The sequence below is a fragment of the Triplophysa rosa genome, linkage group LG6 (assembly GCF_024868665.1).
Source record: "Triplophysa rosa linkage group LG6, Trosa_1v2, whole genome shotgun sequence".
Classification (NCBI taxonomy): domain Eukaryota; kingdom Metazoa; phylum Chordata; class Actinopteri; order Cypriniformes; family Nemacheilidae; genus Triplophysa; species Triplophysa rosa.
Window position 1 is genome coordinate 24,010,169 of NC_079895.1, and position 16,143 is coordinate 24,026,311.

At 37.8% G+C, this 16,143-nt stretch overlaps 1 protein-coding gene across 1 annotated transcript in view; it reads left to right on the forward strand.

Moving 5' to 3' along the window:
- The window catches only part of col4a2 (collagen, type IV, alpha 2), an 87,640-nt gene that overhangs the window by 58,410 nt on the left and 13,087 nt on the right, over positions 1 to 16,143 (forward strand). The window contains exons 7-37 of the mRNA XM_057336670.1: positions 1,467 to 1,583; positions 1,741 to 1,809; positions 2,086 to 2,121; positions 2,253 to 2,306; positions 2,393 to 2,428; positions 2,797 to 2,838; positions 2,925 to 2,993; positions 3,112 to 3,156; positions 7,485 to 7,538; positions 8,063 to 8,098; positions 8,187 to 8,231; positions 8,331 to 8,382; positions 8,548 to 8,655; positions 8,842 to 8,988; positions 9,184 to 9,255; positions 9,337 to 9,485; positions 9,704 to 9,776; positions 9,869 to 9,975; positions 10,129 to 10,312; positions 10,461 to 10,502; positions 10,608 to 10,679; positions 10,778 to 10,876; positions 10,985 to 11,206; positions 11,295 to 11,456; positions 12,635 to 12,805; positions 13,281 to 13,424; positions 14,326 to 14,457; positions 15,034 to 15,215; positions 15,304 to 15,367; positions 15,782 to 15,856; positions 15,957 to 16,064. Coding sequence (XP_057192653.1) covers positions 1,467 to 1,583; positions 1,741 to 1,809; positions 2,086 to 2,121; positions 2,253 to 2,306; positions 2,393 to 2,428; positions 2,797 to 2,838; positions 2,925 to 2,993; positions 3,112 to 3,156; positions 7,485 to 7,538; positions 8,063 to 8,098; positions 8,187 to 8,231; positions 8,331 to 8,382; positions 8,548 to 8,655; positions 8,842 to 8,988; positions 9,184 to 9,255; positions 9,337 to 9,485; positions 9,704 to 9,776; positions 9,869 to 9,975; positions 10,129 to 10,312; positions 10,461 to 10,502; positions 10,608 to 10,679; positions 10,778 to 10,876; positions 10,985 to 11,206; positions 11,295 to 11,456; positions 12,635 to 12,805; positions 13,281 to 13,424; positions 14,326 to 14,457; positions 15,034 to 15,215; positions 15,304 to 15,367; positions 15,782 to 15,856; positions 15,957 to 16,064 — 2,968 coding nt within the window. The remainder of the gene's footprint in view (positions 1 to 1,466; positions 1,584 to 1,740; positions 1,810 to 2,085; positions 2,122 to 2,252; positions 2,307 to 2,392; positions 2,429 to 2,796; positions 2,839 to 2,924; positions 2,994 to 3,111; positions 3,157 to 7,484; positions 7,539 to 8,062; positions 8,099 to 8,186; positions 8,232 to 8,330; positions 8,383 to 8,547; positions 8,656 to 8,841; positions 8,989 to 9,183; positions 9,256 to 9,336; positions 9,486 to 9,703; positions 9,777 to 9,868; positions 9,976 to 10,128; positions 10,313 to 10,460; positions 10,503 to 10,607; positions 10,680 to 10,777; positions 10,877 to 10,984; positions 11,207 to 11,294; positions 11,457 to 12,634; positions 12,806 to 13,280; positions 13,425 to 14,325; positions 14,458 to 15,033; positions 15,216 to 15,303; positions 15,368 to 15,781; positions 15,857 to 15,956; positions 16,065 to 16,143) is intronic.

The following is a 16,143-nucleotide window of genomic DNA, read 5'->3' on the forward strand; positions in this document are numbered from 1 at the left end:
GGTCGACCGTTGAAATTTTAAATAACCGCTCACGCAGCTCAATTTTAACCCAGCTGGCTGGGTTGTTACAGAAATGACCCAATGAACGTCAGAAATAACCCAACAAACGACCCAATATCTCTAACCCAACTATTGGGTTACAAAAATAACCCAACGTTTTTTAGAGTGTATAACACCCTGTAACCCGGATGCTGCAAATCATTTTGAGAGGGGCAGTTTAATATTACACAAAAATGTATTATAAATATGTATTTTAATAACATATATGATATTATATTCACAAATGATTAAACCAATTTGCCTGTTCGTGACGTTTGAATGTCGTTTCTTACTTTAAAACCGAAACTAAACGGCTTTTACTCGCGGAAGGTCTGCATTCGGTAAAAACGAGCTAATAAAATATTTTAAATTCACATTTTATGTCCAGTTTTCTCATGTGGCAAGTAGCCGTGTAATAAGCGGGATAATGTACAGGCAGCCGGCTGTTATCGCGAAATAAGCCCCTTCAGTGTGATACAAGACCCTCCGCTTTGCGTCGGGTCCTGATCACACTGTCGGGGCTTATTTCTGCGATAACAACCGGCTGCCTGTATATTATCCCTTACTTATAAAATAAAGGAATCAGCCACAAGAGGTCGCACTACACATTGTTTATGTTCTAAATTCAAACAGCAACTTTTGATGAAATGCTTACACCATGTCTAAACCGGATGCGGCGCGACATAGAACCAATTATAATTTTAAATTCTGTTCACACTGGACCCTTTAGAACAAGCCGTGTGCCGCGTCGCGTCCGGTGTAGACACGGTGTTATACTTCAGTGTAGTCAACCTTTGCCTAGAACTTGTAAAAATGTACTACATTTTATCAAGCAATTTCATGTGTTCTCAACCTGTGTGTGATCACATGTATACAACATGTGTTTAACATGTGCAAACAACACATGTGATCACATGTGAAATGTGTGTTTTTGGAACATTTTGCTGTGAATTCCATGTGAAACACATAGGATAACATGTAAAAAACCCATGGGATGACATGTGCAACATGTGGTGACATGTGAAGAACATGTGATCACATGTGGAGACAAGTCACACATGTTATCCCATGGGTTTCACATGGGAATTCACATGGAATTCAGACCAAAATGTTCCAAAAACACACATTTCACATGTGCTCATGTGTTTTTTGCACATGTGAATTTCGTGTGTCTTTTCTGTAAGGCATGACAACAGAAATCAAACAAAGGAACAAAAAACTAGGCCTACATTTTTTGTTGCTGTGCTGGTAAAAGTTTCATTTTCATTTAATTTTCCACATAATTCATCTCAAACAATCATACACATTCAGTTCAAAAAGTTTTCATGACATTCAAAAACATTTGTGACGCTAAATATTTTAACAGTAACTGTTTGTAATTAAAAACAATAATTAATCTGATTTACGCTCTTCTGAACTCTCCTCAGGGACACCCAGGACAACCTGGTCATCGAGGAAAACCTGGAGCTGATGGCTGTAATGGAACACGTGGAGTCTCTGGAATACTAGGATTTCCAGGAATGGATGGCACACCTGGATTTCAAGTAAGTTTTTATGTGTCATATGTATTGTTGAGACATCACACAGAATGTATACAAAACTTATATATAAACACTTTTTTACCCCCAATACTTTTTTAATATTTCTATATTTCAATCAATTTCTCTACTCTGTGTACTTATCTTATTTTTTTTACTTTAGGGCCGGCCAGGTTTAAAGGGGGAGAAAGGGGACCCCTTGGACGTTTGGATCTATATGGAAAGATTCAGGGTAAGAAGGGCATCAGATGCTCTTTCTAAATGACAATTAAATAGTGACCTTATCTGCTCCAAAAGAGACCAAAGAAACACTTAAAAAATCAGCACAAAATGATTATAAAATATTCCATACAGGATTATGTTCTATGTTCAAGACTTAAAAGAGTGTATTTAATGATATTCAGTGCCTCCATTAATCAAACAATAGTGAATAGTGAAAACACGAGTATCTTCATTAGTACAAAAGTAATGCAATAGTAAATGTTTAAATGTTTTTTTCATGTTACAGGGAGACCCAGGACAGCCAGGCTACCCAGGAATCTCTGTAAATTTCTTTTTATTTCTTCTCCATCAAATTAATAATAAACATTATTTTAATTAATATAATTTTATTTAAAAATAATATAATTAATTAATTAATCATATCTTATGATTAATCCAATTTTATTACTACAGGGACCCGATGGTTACCCAGGTAACAGAGGTCCACCTGGATATGGAGGTGTTATGGTAGGTTTATCTTATGTACAACAAAATTGTGCTTGCATTATTCTAAACCTACAACATTTACCTCAATCTGTATTGTCTTTCTTCAGGGCCCTCCTGGTCTTAAAGGAACAAAAGGACAAAGGGTAAAAAACTGCAGTTTTGCACAAGATTGCCCTTAAAACTTTGAGATTTAGACGTTCCCTTATCTGTACTTGCGAAGACAATACACACCCAAAAATATTTAGGAATGAGTAAATAAACAAAAGGATAAAAACAAGTAAAATACAGCATAAGTTTATGTCAGAATTTTAGTCACCTCTGAGATAATACACACACAGTTTACTTTTAAGAAACGTACATCCTTAAATTCTTCAGTCTGTTCCTTTACAAAAGATATTAATGAGAATCAATAATCAGAACTTTTTGTGACAGCACATGATCTCTTGTAAGTCCTTTTATTAATTAAGCATCTTTCCGTGGATATAAATAAACATGTTTTATTTCACTACAGGGTGAAAGCACTAGAATATTAAAAGGAGTCAAAGGAGAGTCGGTAATGTCTAATATAATGTCAAATATAATGTTTTATGTTAACACTGGGAGAAGCAGATTGTATTTCATATAGTATACTTATTATAGGGTGACGTTGGAGAACCAGGCCCACCAGGGTTTTACCCCTTTACCCGTCCACCCCTCACAGATTTTCAGGCAAGAAGAGCATGACTTTTTCGAGTTGCATAAAAATTATCAAATAGATTTGGTCTTAATTATTAGTGTCTTATACTGTCATTTTCATCTCTTTCATTTCATGGATTTTCTTAAACAGGGTGTGAAAGGCCAAAAAGGTTTTAAGGGCGAACCAGGAACTGCGGTATGTGACATTTAAGTTTTTGATCTTCATAATAGGTTTCCCTTAACTTCATTTCATTTAACACTTAATATCCAAAGAGTTAGGAGATTCTCATACATAAACAAATAGGAAAAGGCTTTTTATGTCATGGCCGTTAGCCAGACAAAACAGTTTTATAAGCAATAAATAAGCAAATATTATAAAAAAATTAATTAATAAATTTGTCACTACATTCTCAATATTCTTTTATCGGAGTGTCTATTTACACTCAGTACAAATATCCAGCCTTGCTCCGCCCACCAATATGTGATTGGAATAGAGAAAGTGTAAGAACGACGCTATTTCAAACAGCGATTCCAATGGCGTAAGGCGTAAAGTCTGTATAGCTTGGCAGTAGAGACCAGGGTTCTAATCCACCTCTCGCTGAGAACTTTTACTTTTTCTGTTACATTAGAGATCATAAAGGCATTTGTTTTCAATAAAATGTATGTACTTCAAACTCATTTTTATTCATAAAGTTTAGGTCTAGAGTAAGGTTAGGGGTTGGTGTAGGGCTTTAATATCTCAATAAGTTGCCATCATTTTAATAAATATAACAGGGGTCTAGACTGCGAATTATAATTTTAATGCGCATTAATGTTATATTGCGCAAGCGACGCATTCGGTCACTCGTTTTCGTCTCCCCTCCTTCAACCATTCAATTATCTATCAGTGCCCCCGCCCCCAAAGACGTAATGCGCAGGCGCATTTAATGCAATGATGAAGCGGAAGGAACGACAGAGAAGCTCAAGAAGCGCTCAATCTTGCAACTGAAATAAATATGTTTTGCCGAATACAAGAATTTTCCCGGCTAAGGTACAAAACAGCAAAGATAACAAAATGTGTTGCGTGTATTGTATGCATGTGAAGCTAAAGCAGGATACGTGTTTGAACTTTAAGCACCGTACTACGGTCGCCGCTAGGTTTCACTGTGATGCAACGGAAGAAAATGCATGCAAACAGAAAAAACACCAGAAAATTCAGAAAGCATCTTCAATAGTTTGGTGACACATGCCCTGCAAATACTGGCAACACAAACAAACACAGAAACGCTGAAGTGTTTCAGACAACAACAGAAGTGTTTCAGGGGGACTCAAAAAACTGATGCATCAATGGCTGGCAATAGAAGCAATTTGTGCAACAAAAGAACGTTAGTGACACCTGTGAAAGCATGTCGGGCAACTAACACTACGTTTCATAGTTTCTTTTGTTAAATTGTTCAAATCGGCCGGCTAGAATAGAAAAATGCATAAAAACTGCGTATAAACCCACGTGGAGCAAACGCATAAAACAGAACGTTAAAAAAACTGACAAAACAGAATGTTTATTGATAGTCTGTGGTATATGGTTAATTTTTGTATTTTGTTTACATGTTCTTGATAAGAAAACAAGCGTAAAGGCCCATTTTACTCTGGAAGTCTGTTCCTCACCCTGTTACAGTAAAGCCGACAGCGGAGAAGACTTTGTTCTTCATTTGCCCGGTAACAATAGCCGGACAAGAATATCTGTATCATTAATATCATTTACAATCTTGATAAAATAAATAAAAAACAAACTTGATACGTCCATACCGACTGTATGAGTTAAGATCCTAACAAAATACTAAATTGAGTTCTCTTTCACGCTTTCTTACTCTAAAACGGATATATAAACACAAAATTATGTAAAAATTCCCATATTAACAATAATCCGTTTCGTGAACAAACAGTTGGGAAACAAAACGCATGTATGGTACAGTATAGTGCGCAAGCTCTTAAAGGGGCAGCAGCTTGGGCTGGGAATCGATTCCAAAAAAAATGGACTCCCTCATAAGCCGAGCCTTCATAAGTGCAAGCCCCGCCCCTTAGCTGACGTCATCGGTCAGCTAAATCATATTAGTTTCTTGTCTAAAAACAGTACAGACTTCAGAAAAAAACTGATGGTCTAGAGCTGTGGAATGACAAAATATTCTGCATGCATAAAAGCAAACGCTTTGTTTGCACACACAATGCAGATATAATTACATGTATCCACACATTTAACAAATGATACAAGTACGTTTGTCTCTTCAGACGGACTGTAAACGGACCGTCTTCTCTTACTCTCTACTGATGAGCTCAGTATGTGCGTGAAGAGAATTACATGTATATAAAGCACAGTCTCGCAACATATTTACTTGGACTGTTAACATTTTTTCAACACCTGTCTTCACTACTTGCATTTAACATCAAATGACAAGATTAGAAAGAGCAATAGCAAAAAACGTGTATGAATCTATTAGTCAAAGAAAAGACAAAATAGAGCTACTTAGTGTCAGGGATTGCGTGGTGAAGAACCCAATTGCAGGCAGGCGGGAGTGAAGGGGTTAACAAATGACTTTTTATTCACAAAAAAATGTAAAACAAAAACCCACGGTGGGGAAAACAAGACACTATAACAGGGGAAATGATATAACAGGTAAACAGGACCATTAACAAAGACTAAGTACAACACTAGACCAAATACAACAAACTAACACTAACTAGACTTACTGAAAGCTCACAAACAGGACCACGAGCATTGACCAGGAACTGGACAACACAAGGCATACAGCACACACAATGACCGAACACAGGACAATGAAACATGAGGGTATTAAATAGGGAGACAGACAAGGGATAATTAGCAAGGGGCAGGTGTGGGTAATAAAACACTCAGGGAAAGTTAACGAGGAAACGAGATGGCGGGAACAGAGACGCCGACCGGAGAGAGATAGTATGGAAGGCCGAAAGGTCAACAATCTCTCCACATAAAACCTAAGGCTTTGCCATGACTCTGCTACAAGACCAAGAATAGACATGACATGATGAAGCAGAGTCATGACAACTTAGTACCTAGGCCCGGTTGCATAAAGCACCTTAAGTGTAATTTTCCCTTAAGTGTGTCCTTAAGTATACCTTAAGTTTTACTTAAGTTATTCTCCTATTGTCTTTGGTAAAGGAAAATCACCCCTTAAGTGTCATACTTAAGGGAAAAACTTAAGGTGCTTTATGCAACCGGGCCCTAATCTCTAGATATCTGTCTGTCATTTACACTTACAGAATATGCACAGTATTCTTACATATTTTTATACAATTTACTGATTATCAATCTGTCTATCTATATTCCTCAAGTATTTTTATGTACACTGCTGAAAAACTCTAAAAATAGTTAATAGTAATTTGACCTGTGCTTTATTTTGAAAACAGCTAGTAAATTAGATTATTAATGATAGTATTATTATGATACATTGGAATTGCAGGACAAGATTGACATATTTGGTTAAGGTTTTTGTTATAGAAACAATAAGCAATTAATAAATGTAAAAAGTGACAGCTTAGAAAATTGTATTGCATTAAAAATGTGTACATTTTTTAATAATAAATAAAAATCCGTAATAAAACAGGGAATTGAGCAGGAATCGAAAGCAGCACCTAGGAATCGATTCTTGGAATCAATTCTTTTGATTCCCAAACCGGGAATTAGAATCGGAATCGACACCCAAAAATTCAGAATCGAACAGCCGTAGCAGCAGCATTATAAAGGACGGGCCCAAAAACACTCACTTATATTAAAGGAATTGTGTTCTCTTATATGAGTTGTTCACATCAAATAAAGGAAGATAGTAGCTTTATGAAAGATGTGCTTTAAATATGGTGTTGAAAAGTGTTGAGAGAGTTATAAAAATCATTAAATCATAAACAATGATTTATATTAATTTCTAATTGATTTATTAATGTATTAAACACATTTGAATGAAGTTTTAGTGATTCTTTTTTCTTACCTCACCCCACGACTCTGGTGCTACCAAAATTAAGGGCTGGTGCCACCAGTGCCACCTCTCTCAAATGTTAGTCTAGAGCCCTGTATAATGATTTACACTCTGTTGTTATTGCACAATGTTTAATGCACAACAATACTGAGGTGCAAATAGTAACGTTATCTGCCACTATTTAAAAGTAGGCCTACCTATTGCATCTAACTAGTTAATTTAAAGAAAATACAGCTATTTTCAGTTAGTGTAAATAGCATATCGCTAAGAAATGCTGCTATTTTCACTTAGTGCAAATAGCGCTGCCTTCTTTTATATAGTCCTAATCTTTCACTCATTGTCCTGGCTTTTTATGGCATGCATGTTAGCTGGATTTAAACTAATGAATAAGCAAATGTTATGTCTGATATGATTGCTGATATAACATGTCAATGAAACAAGTAGCGTCCAAAGGATGGTTGCCAAAATGACCACCGAGTGAATTTGTCTTAAAGGGGCATTGGGATTACATGCATACTAATTTGATTTTTTATTGTTCCAGGAATTTTACTTCTCCAAAGGAGAGGGGGGTGTTTCAGGGTTCCCAGGGCCACGGGTATGAACCCATATACTGTATCAGTGGTACAGGTGCACTCAGTAATTTTTTGTTTATGTTGCAAACATTGACGTAGTCTTGGACTGACACCTAGTGACTTGGAGGAAGAATAACTCCAAAGCTAAACTTACATACTGCATACAGTCAGTCATAATTCATTTATGTTAAATGAATTAATTCCAACGGAAAGTGTCCAATAACAAAGGTTTTTTACTCAAATAAAATCTGTAGTGATCGGTTGATCGTGTTCTGTGTAAAATATTAACTTTTATAGGTTATTATATGACTGGAGACTTCTTTATTAACATAGTTTGCATGGTTTCATATAAATGTATTTGGTTGTATTTTATGTATAAAATAAAATGTATGCTTCTGTGTAAAGCCTAAAACTGTTTTGATGAGTTTTGATGAAAAATGACTGAGTGCACATTAAGCCTTGAAATTTGTGACATTTACAATTGGATAACCTAAATCTAAAAACATCTAATAATGATGTAACCAATTACTATTACTATTTATTTTAGGGACCCCCAGGATCAAATGGCTGGCCAGGACCCAGGGTATAACATTTTTATTAAAATATAGCAACTAATCACAGCATTTGTGTTTATTTTAAGCCTTTCTTTACATCTCTTTGCCTGTCTGTAGGGTGATGCTGGACAACCAAGTGCCCCAGGAAGCAAGGGGCAGAAGGTTAGAAATGCGTTTTATGATTTGTTCAATGCTATTTTTTGTTTGTCATTTTTTACAATCTGTATTAAAGGCTGTATGAATCTGTATATCTTTTTATAGGGGGGAAGAGGTGAACCCGGAGAGCCAGCAAGTTCATTTGACCAAACCATAGGTACTAAAATCAATTTTTAGTCAATTTCCCTGATAAACTCTTATTTAATCTCTTTGTTGTTACAGCACTTTTCTTCTGATGCCACATCTCACTTTTGTAATATATCGCATTCTCTGTATTCTTTTATACACCCCTCATTTTTCTCTCATTGTCTTGGCCATATAGTGAGTCCTCCGGGACCTCGAGGAGAGCGTGGTCCAATAGGAAATATTGGTCCTAAGGGTGAAAAAGGACAACAAGGTATCCCAGGTCCTCCTGCTTCTGAACAAACAGGTAAGTGAGAACATTAAATGAGTAGTTCACCTAATGACAACCATTCTAGCTCATCTTCGCCTTCATCCACAATTTCTTTATTTTAACAGTATGTTCAGTGTTGGTTGAACCATTTGTTTAAAATTGTATGAGTATTTTGCAAATTTGTAACCAAATGCCATCACTGTTTTGATTGTTTACCCATAGTGGTTCCCTGGGCTGCAGAAGGACCAAAGGGACAAAAAGGAATCAAGGGTGAAGCTGGAGAAAGTGGCAATCCTGCCACCCAGCCTGGCCCAAATGGTTTTGATGGGCGGCCTGGACCCAGTGGACCACCGGGACCCAAGGGATCACGTGAGTGTGATAAAGCATGAAAGGGCATGCACCATCCCAACATGAGAAGTAATATAAAGAATATGAGATACAATTAGAAAATTGAAATTCAGTTGTTTATAGTGATTTGTGCTAAGGCAGTTTACAAGACTGACATATTTTATTGCTGATTTGATATATGACCACACTTAATGATTATTAATGTGATTGATACAGTGGAAGACTTTTTCAGAGGTCCACAAGGACCACGTGGACGTCCAGGAAGTACGGGAAGAAAGGGACCGAAAGGTATGATCATTTTGCTGCACCTGGTGATGATTACTGCTGGTGACATTTTTTTAATGCAGCTGTTTTATATCATCTGATCAGGTGACCATGGTTTGTGTGAATGCAGCACACAATCTGACTCTGGCCCTCCGGGCCCTCCTGGTGAGCTTGGTGACTATGGCATGGTAGGCGAGTGGGGTCAGCATGGTGATCAGGGAGATCCTGGACCAAGAGGCATCAATGGGATGCCAGTAAGTAAACATGTCATCATCTCTGCTCTTGTCTCTTGCTTAGGTCACATGAGACAGTGAAGGGCAAAGTGGCTTTGTGCACTGTTGTGAGAGTATCTTAAGGCATCACTCATTCACTGTCACTGACCACAGGGTTCTTATTATAAGTGAACATGAAAGAAATTAGTTAATAAAACATTATATATATACAGTATATAATACATTCACAATCTTTACAGGGTTTTCCTGGTGCTCGTGGGTTACCTGGACCCAAGGGGGGAAAAGGAAACCTGACTGTAGCTACAGAGAAAGGTCCAAAAGACAATAATAAACTAGAATAAAAAAACACACAGGAGGATGTATTTGAGAAGTTTTACTATTTTGCACATGCTTGTGATATGTAGGATCACCTGGAGACCCGGGGGACCCAGGTATCAGTGGTTACCCAGGAGAGCCTGGCAGAACTGGATATTTTGGAGAAGATGGTGCTCCTGGTTTTCAAGGTCCTCATGTAAGTCTCTCAAAAGGCAACAACTACGTGTAGAATTTATATATAATAACGTGAAACCATTCAAAAGTAAAGGGGTTTCATTTGTAGAAATGCTCTGATGCCAAATAAACTAATCCGGGTACTGGTCCTCAATGTCTACATATACTTTGCCAGGGAGAAGGTCCAGTCGGTGAACCTGGAGAGAAGGGCTACCCAGGTAGGCCTGGTTCCTCTGGCCCACAAGGTCTTTTAGGGGAATCTGGTCAAGTTCTTGGAGCGATCAAAGGGATAAGGGGCCCTCCTGGAGATGAAGGAATAATTGGTCCAGATGGACATCCAGGGTTGCCTGGTGAATCAGGTGAGGATCTCTTCCACTCCTTTGGCAGTCTCTGACTGCATTTATTTTATCGTCAGTATTAATAATGAACACCATTTGCACGTCTCCAGCATTCTGATATTGCCTTGTTAGCTTTGTGTACATATTCTGTCGTACATGTGTGTTACAGGAGACTGCAGCTCAAGTGGAGGAGAGCAGTTGAACATTGCAGGTATTGTAGCTGGATTGGTGGTCAGCTTTGTTTTTTATACATAAAAGTCAAATATGTGTATGCAATGCAGCCAAATGATGTCATATTTGTCTTTGATGTTGTAAGGTTGTATTGGAGATCACGGACGACCCGGAGAAACCGGAGTGCCTGGTGTTCCAGGATTGGATGGATTTCCTGGTAAATTCAGTTGGTTGTTTTAACTTTTTCCACATACAAACCTCTTCATATATGTTGTCTCTATTTACATTATGTTTGCCCACATTTGTGTGTTCAAGGGGTACCAGGTTCACAAGGCCCCCGAGGTCTTTCTGGAGATCTTGGAGTCAAAGGAGTGCTAGGGGAACCAGGAAGAGGAGGTCCTCCTGGACCAATAGGTAAGACCGCTGCCTGCTTAAATCGATTGTTTGTCATCGTACTTATATATAGACTGTGTCTACCACACTTCTTTTCTCACCTCTGATAATCTGATTTTGGTCACTCAGGTTTTGTAGGACCTCGTGGTGATTTGGGACTTCCTGGCTTTAAAGGGGAAGAAGGATCTCCAGGGCAGCCTGGTAAACCAGGTGTAGATGGTGCTTTAGGGGAAAAGGGTGAACATGGGGAAGTTTTAGGAGCATCTTCTGGGGCCCCTGGAGATCCAGGACTGCCAGGAAAAAGGGGTGTCCATGGTTTTTCTGGAGATCCAGGCCTTAAGGGACATTCAGGTGAAACCAGAGACACACAGAACTGTCAAAATATTAATCATTTGTTCTAATGTCCACAAGACTCACTAAAGCATTCACTGACACACAGGTATGGAAGGGATGCCTGGTATCATTGGCCGTAAGGGTGAAACTGGCCCTTCAGGTTTTCAGGGAGAGATAGGAAGTCCAGGACCTGCAGGAATATTTGGATATCCTGGGCAGCCTGGTAAAACAGGAGCCCCTGGACCACCTGGAAACATTGGACCACCAGGTAACAAAACTAATGCTTAAAACCAAAGGGTAAAAATTAGGGCTGTCAACGTTAACGCGTTAACGCATGCGATTAATTTTTCAAATTAACGCGTGAAAAATATTTAACGCAATTAACGCAGCATCCTTTGTTTTGACATTCTTTGTCTAGCATTACATTATGTAATCACGCTCTTATTCGTGTACAGGCTTTTAAACCACTTAAGCGCGTTGCTCTTTTAAACAGTTGCTTTGACGCATTCAATGAAGATAGACAGCTTCTAAACTGTGGGATGCGGCAAAACGCAACGCGAGGTCCAGTCTGGTGTAAACAGTCATGGGCTGAAGGCTGCGTCGGTGAATCTCTGTCAGACAGCGCATCCGTGTTAAGTTCTCTTTCGTGCTTGAATGGATAAAACCATACAAGATTATGTCAGAAAACCCGTTTTGTCTAGCATTTTCTTAAGCAAGACTTCAAAGTGTAAAATAAAATCTTAAATGAATGCAAAGAGTTGTGAAAATGGGAGTGCGGTGACGGTCAGATCTGCGTACTGAGACAGCTCTTAAAGGGGCCACGTTCTTAAACGTGCTGCTGTGACTCCTGTCACTAATGTTAATCAAAGAACAAAATAAAAGAAGAAATCAATGTGATTTTGTAGCTTTAATGAGAATTCTTCTGCATTTAATTGATAATTTAGCATTAAAGACTGTAAAGTGTTTGAGAACTTCCTTCAATTTCTGTATATTTCATGATAGCTCTCAATTATATTGTTGAATGGCTATAATTAATGTTAAAATAATCAGTTTATTAGAGACATCAGTTACAGTACTAATATCAAAATGTTTTCTTTCATTCGTAAAATGACGCTGTTAAAGAAATATGTTGTTTCTACATGAATTTGAAGATTAAATGTGAAATTATTAAAATGTAAAAGTATATTTTAAAATATTATTGTTATGTGTGATTAATCGTGATTAATCACAGAAAATGTGTGATTAATCCGATTAATTTTTTTTATCGATTGACAGCACTAGTAAAAATATAATTTGTCTACAAAACTCCTTTGGGCCTTGAAGATTAGTAGATATATATACATTCTGTCATCCCAATATTTGACTGGTACATCATATATCGTACATTGGCTGCTAATGGTTTGTAAAACAACCTTCTCCTAATAATTCTGTATTTTATCTTTATAGGTTTGAGTGGAGAAAGAGGAGATGAGGGTGACCCTGGTCCCCCTGGGGTCAGGGGATTTAAAGGTGTCATTGGAGACCCTGGAAATGCTGGTGTGACAGGAAACACTGGAACACCGGGAGGACCAGGACAAACAGGGACTCCTGGTTTTGATGGCCTCCAAGGGCTTAAAGGTTAATGTTCTTTTACTGAAGGTCACTGCAACACATCAAACTTTAATGCTAAATTTGTTTTATGAAATTTGGCACATGTGACTTGTTGTCCATTGGATGTGGGTAAAAGCTTAGAGATGGGCATGGTGGGGGGCTCTGTAGCGCCCCCTCTTTTGACTAAAGTGGTGGGGTTAGTTTTACCAATAGAGTCACCAGACATGGCACATATGTTGTTCTCACCAAACCGAACATCTTTCAAAATTACAGTCATTAACTCCACCCAACAGGAAGTCAGCCATTTTGGATTTAATGTGGGTTTTTTGCATGTATACTCTTCCTAGCGGATTCATGAAACTTGATTAGTTATTATGCCAAAACAAAGTGTAAATATTTTTTTATGTATCGACCTGTGTGGGAAGCAACACTGTTCATCATCATCATCATGTTTTTTAGTTTGAATAGCACTGAAATGTACATACTGTACTTTACAACAAAGGTGTCAAAGGGGGCGATGGCATGGAAGGCTTCCATGGAAAGGTTGGAGAGAAGGGTCTGAAAGGATTTGAAGGACTGAAAGGAGAGACAGGCCTTCCAGGTGAAAGTGGAATTCATGGCTTTGAAGGCCACAACGGTGTAAAAGGTGAGATTAGAGCAATTTTATGTATATACATATACAATACTGTAGATACCTCACAGTATTTGTATTATTTTACCCAGGGATTTTCAAACTGGGGTCCAGCCGGGGATCCCCAGAATGTTCTAAGGGGTCCCCTTGAGATACAAATACAGCAAAAGTTGTAAAATTCTACTGAAGATTATTACGGTTTGATTACTGTAAACAATATGTTGTCTTTACAATATCACACGTACTTGCTAACAGTTTAAATGCGTCTTTATACAAAAAATATGTATGTATTTTAGAAAGGGGGTCCCTCGCAAAAGGTTCATCATATTTACATTTACATTTAGTCATTTAGCAGACGCTTTTATCCAAAGCGACGTACAAAGTAGGGGAAAACAATAGAAGCAATTTGTGCAACAAAAGAACAACAATGCATAGGTGCAGTAAAAACTGGTCTCAGTCAGCCTATCACAGTATACGAAGCTAAGATTTTTTTGGGGGGGGTAGGAAAGTAGAAAAGAAGTAGGAGACTGTACTAAAGTGGGGGTCCTTGGCATGAAAAATGCTAAGGTCATCACAGAAGCATTGAAACTTTTCAAAAGCATGAAAAGTTTCAAAAAACCCTGATCGGCTGTAAATGTTACTGCACATAGTCAATGGTGCTTAAGTTCAGAATACGTTTTTAAACTAATTTTTACTTTTCGAATTGAGAAAGAAGTTCTAAGTTCGAAGTATTAAAACTTCAATTTGACATTATAAACGAAAAATGTATTCCTTGTGATTTCACCCCTTTGATGTGGCAGTTGTTAGTGTAGGCTACATACTGTTTCCTTTTTAAAATGTTACAATGTCTTGAAAGGTCAAATCCAAATTATGTGGCCATATACATTTAAATGTCTCTTATCTTTTTGTTGTGAAGGTGACAGAGGCCTGTCAGGCCCTCCAGGTGAAAAGCCAATTATACATATAACACCACACATGAAAGAGGTCATGAAGGGGGCTAAAGGTGAAACTGGAAACAATGGAGAACCTGGCTTCACTGGTCCCAGAGGTGAGGACCGTTATATTTTATTGTATGGTGTTGCATTGTATTGTATTGTATACGGCACAGTGAATAACATACTTTATCTGAACTACAGGATCTATGAGAGCTCTGGGGTAAAGAGCCATTGGATAAAAATCAGCATATTCTATTTTTATAATGTTTTGTAATTAAAGGGACAGATCACACACAAAATAAATTCTGTCTTTATTTACTCCCCCTCGACCTGTTTCAAATCTGTATAAATTTCTTTGTTCTGATGAACACAGAGAAAGATATTTGAAAGAATGTTTGTAACCAAACAGTTCTTGGCCACAATTGACTACCATAGTAGGAAAAATGACAATGGTAGTCAAAAGTGCCGCAGAACTGCTTTCCTACATTCTTCAAAATATCTTCTTTTGTGTTCAACAGAACAAAGAAATTTATAAAGTACTTTTTATTTTTATACTTAAAAATTATACCTAAAACTTAAAAGCCTGACTAGATTATACCTCCAGAAGAAACATCACACATTTTTTTCATTTACAGGAATATTTTAACCAGACACTTCTAACTTTTCCTTCACCTTGCATTTGTGGCCAGGCCCAAAGGGTTTTCCAGGTGTTCCAGGAACAGAAGGGGGAGACGGACATCCAGGAGAGCCGAGTGATACAAAAGGTACCGAGGGTCCACCAGGGGAAGAAGGAAACGCAGGGCCCAAGGGAATGCCAGGCCCTACAGGACTATCTGGAATTGAGGGTTTCCCTGGAATGGATGGACCTACGGTAGGATGATTTAAAACATGTCACAAAATCTCCTTAAATTTGAAAGTTGCTTTGGTGTTTTTGACTAGTTTGAGTGTTTATGGTGCAGGGTGACAGAGGCACACCTGGTGCTTACGGGCGACCTGGAGAAGCTGGAATCAAGGGATTCAAAGGTACAAAAAATCTATGATACATAATGTTTAAAAATGTTAAAAAAAACATTTAAATGGCTGTAAAGTTTAGGATCATTGATGAAATGTTGACTTCGAAACACCCTGATCTGAATATGTTTAAATGTTTTGTGGACAAAAAAAGGTTTTTGAAATGGATGTCTTAAAGACGTCAGAATAGATGGAAACTCCTTCAATAGTGTTTTAAAAGCACCCCAGGATTAGTTGCCAAGAAGCTGAATGATAAAATGCCAAAAGTACATTTTTACAAATTCTAGGCAAACACTGACAACATTGAAGGTGCCAAAATGTAACAGTTTAATGTGTTTTGGATAGTTTTTGGTCACAACATAATTCCCACAGTCACATTTTCTAACATTCCAAAAAGTTTGAACTTATTATTTTCCTTTATTCAAGGTGAATCGGGTCTTACAATCAGTCCTAAAGCAGCAAAAGGGTTGAGTGGTGAAACTGGTCTACCTGGACCCCCCGGTTAGGAATTCACCTATTTTATAATGCATCTTACACTATTTTAATATGTGACTGTTCCTGTGAATCAATACTTAAATGAGTTTTAATGTGCATCTATTAGGTGAGAATGGACTCTTAGGTCAACCTGGAGATAGAGGAAGCCCAGGTTTTAATGGAATTGATGGGACGAAAGGTCATTCAGGAGAACCTGGAACACCGGGACCCCCAGGTACAACAGTCTCAATTGTTTGATGAATGTTCTTTGCTGTTTTTGTTATTTTGGTTTTAATGGATTAAGTCTTTTGTCA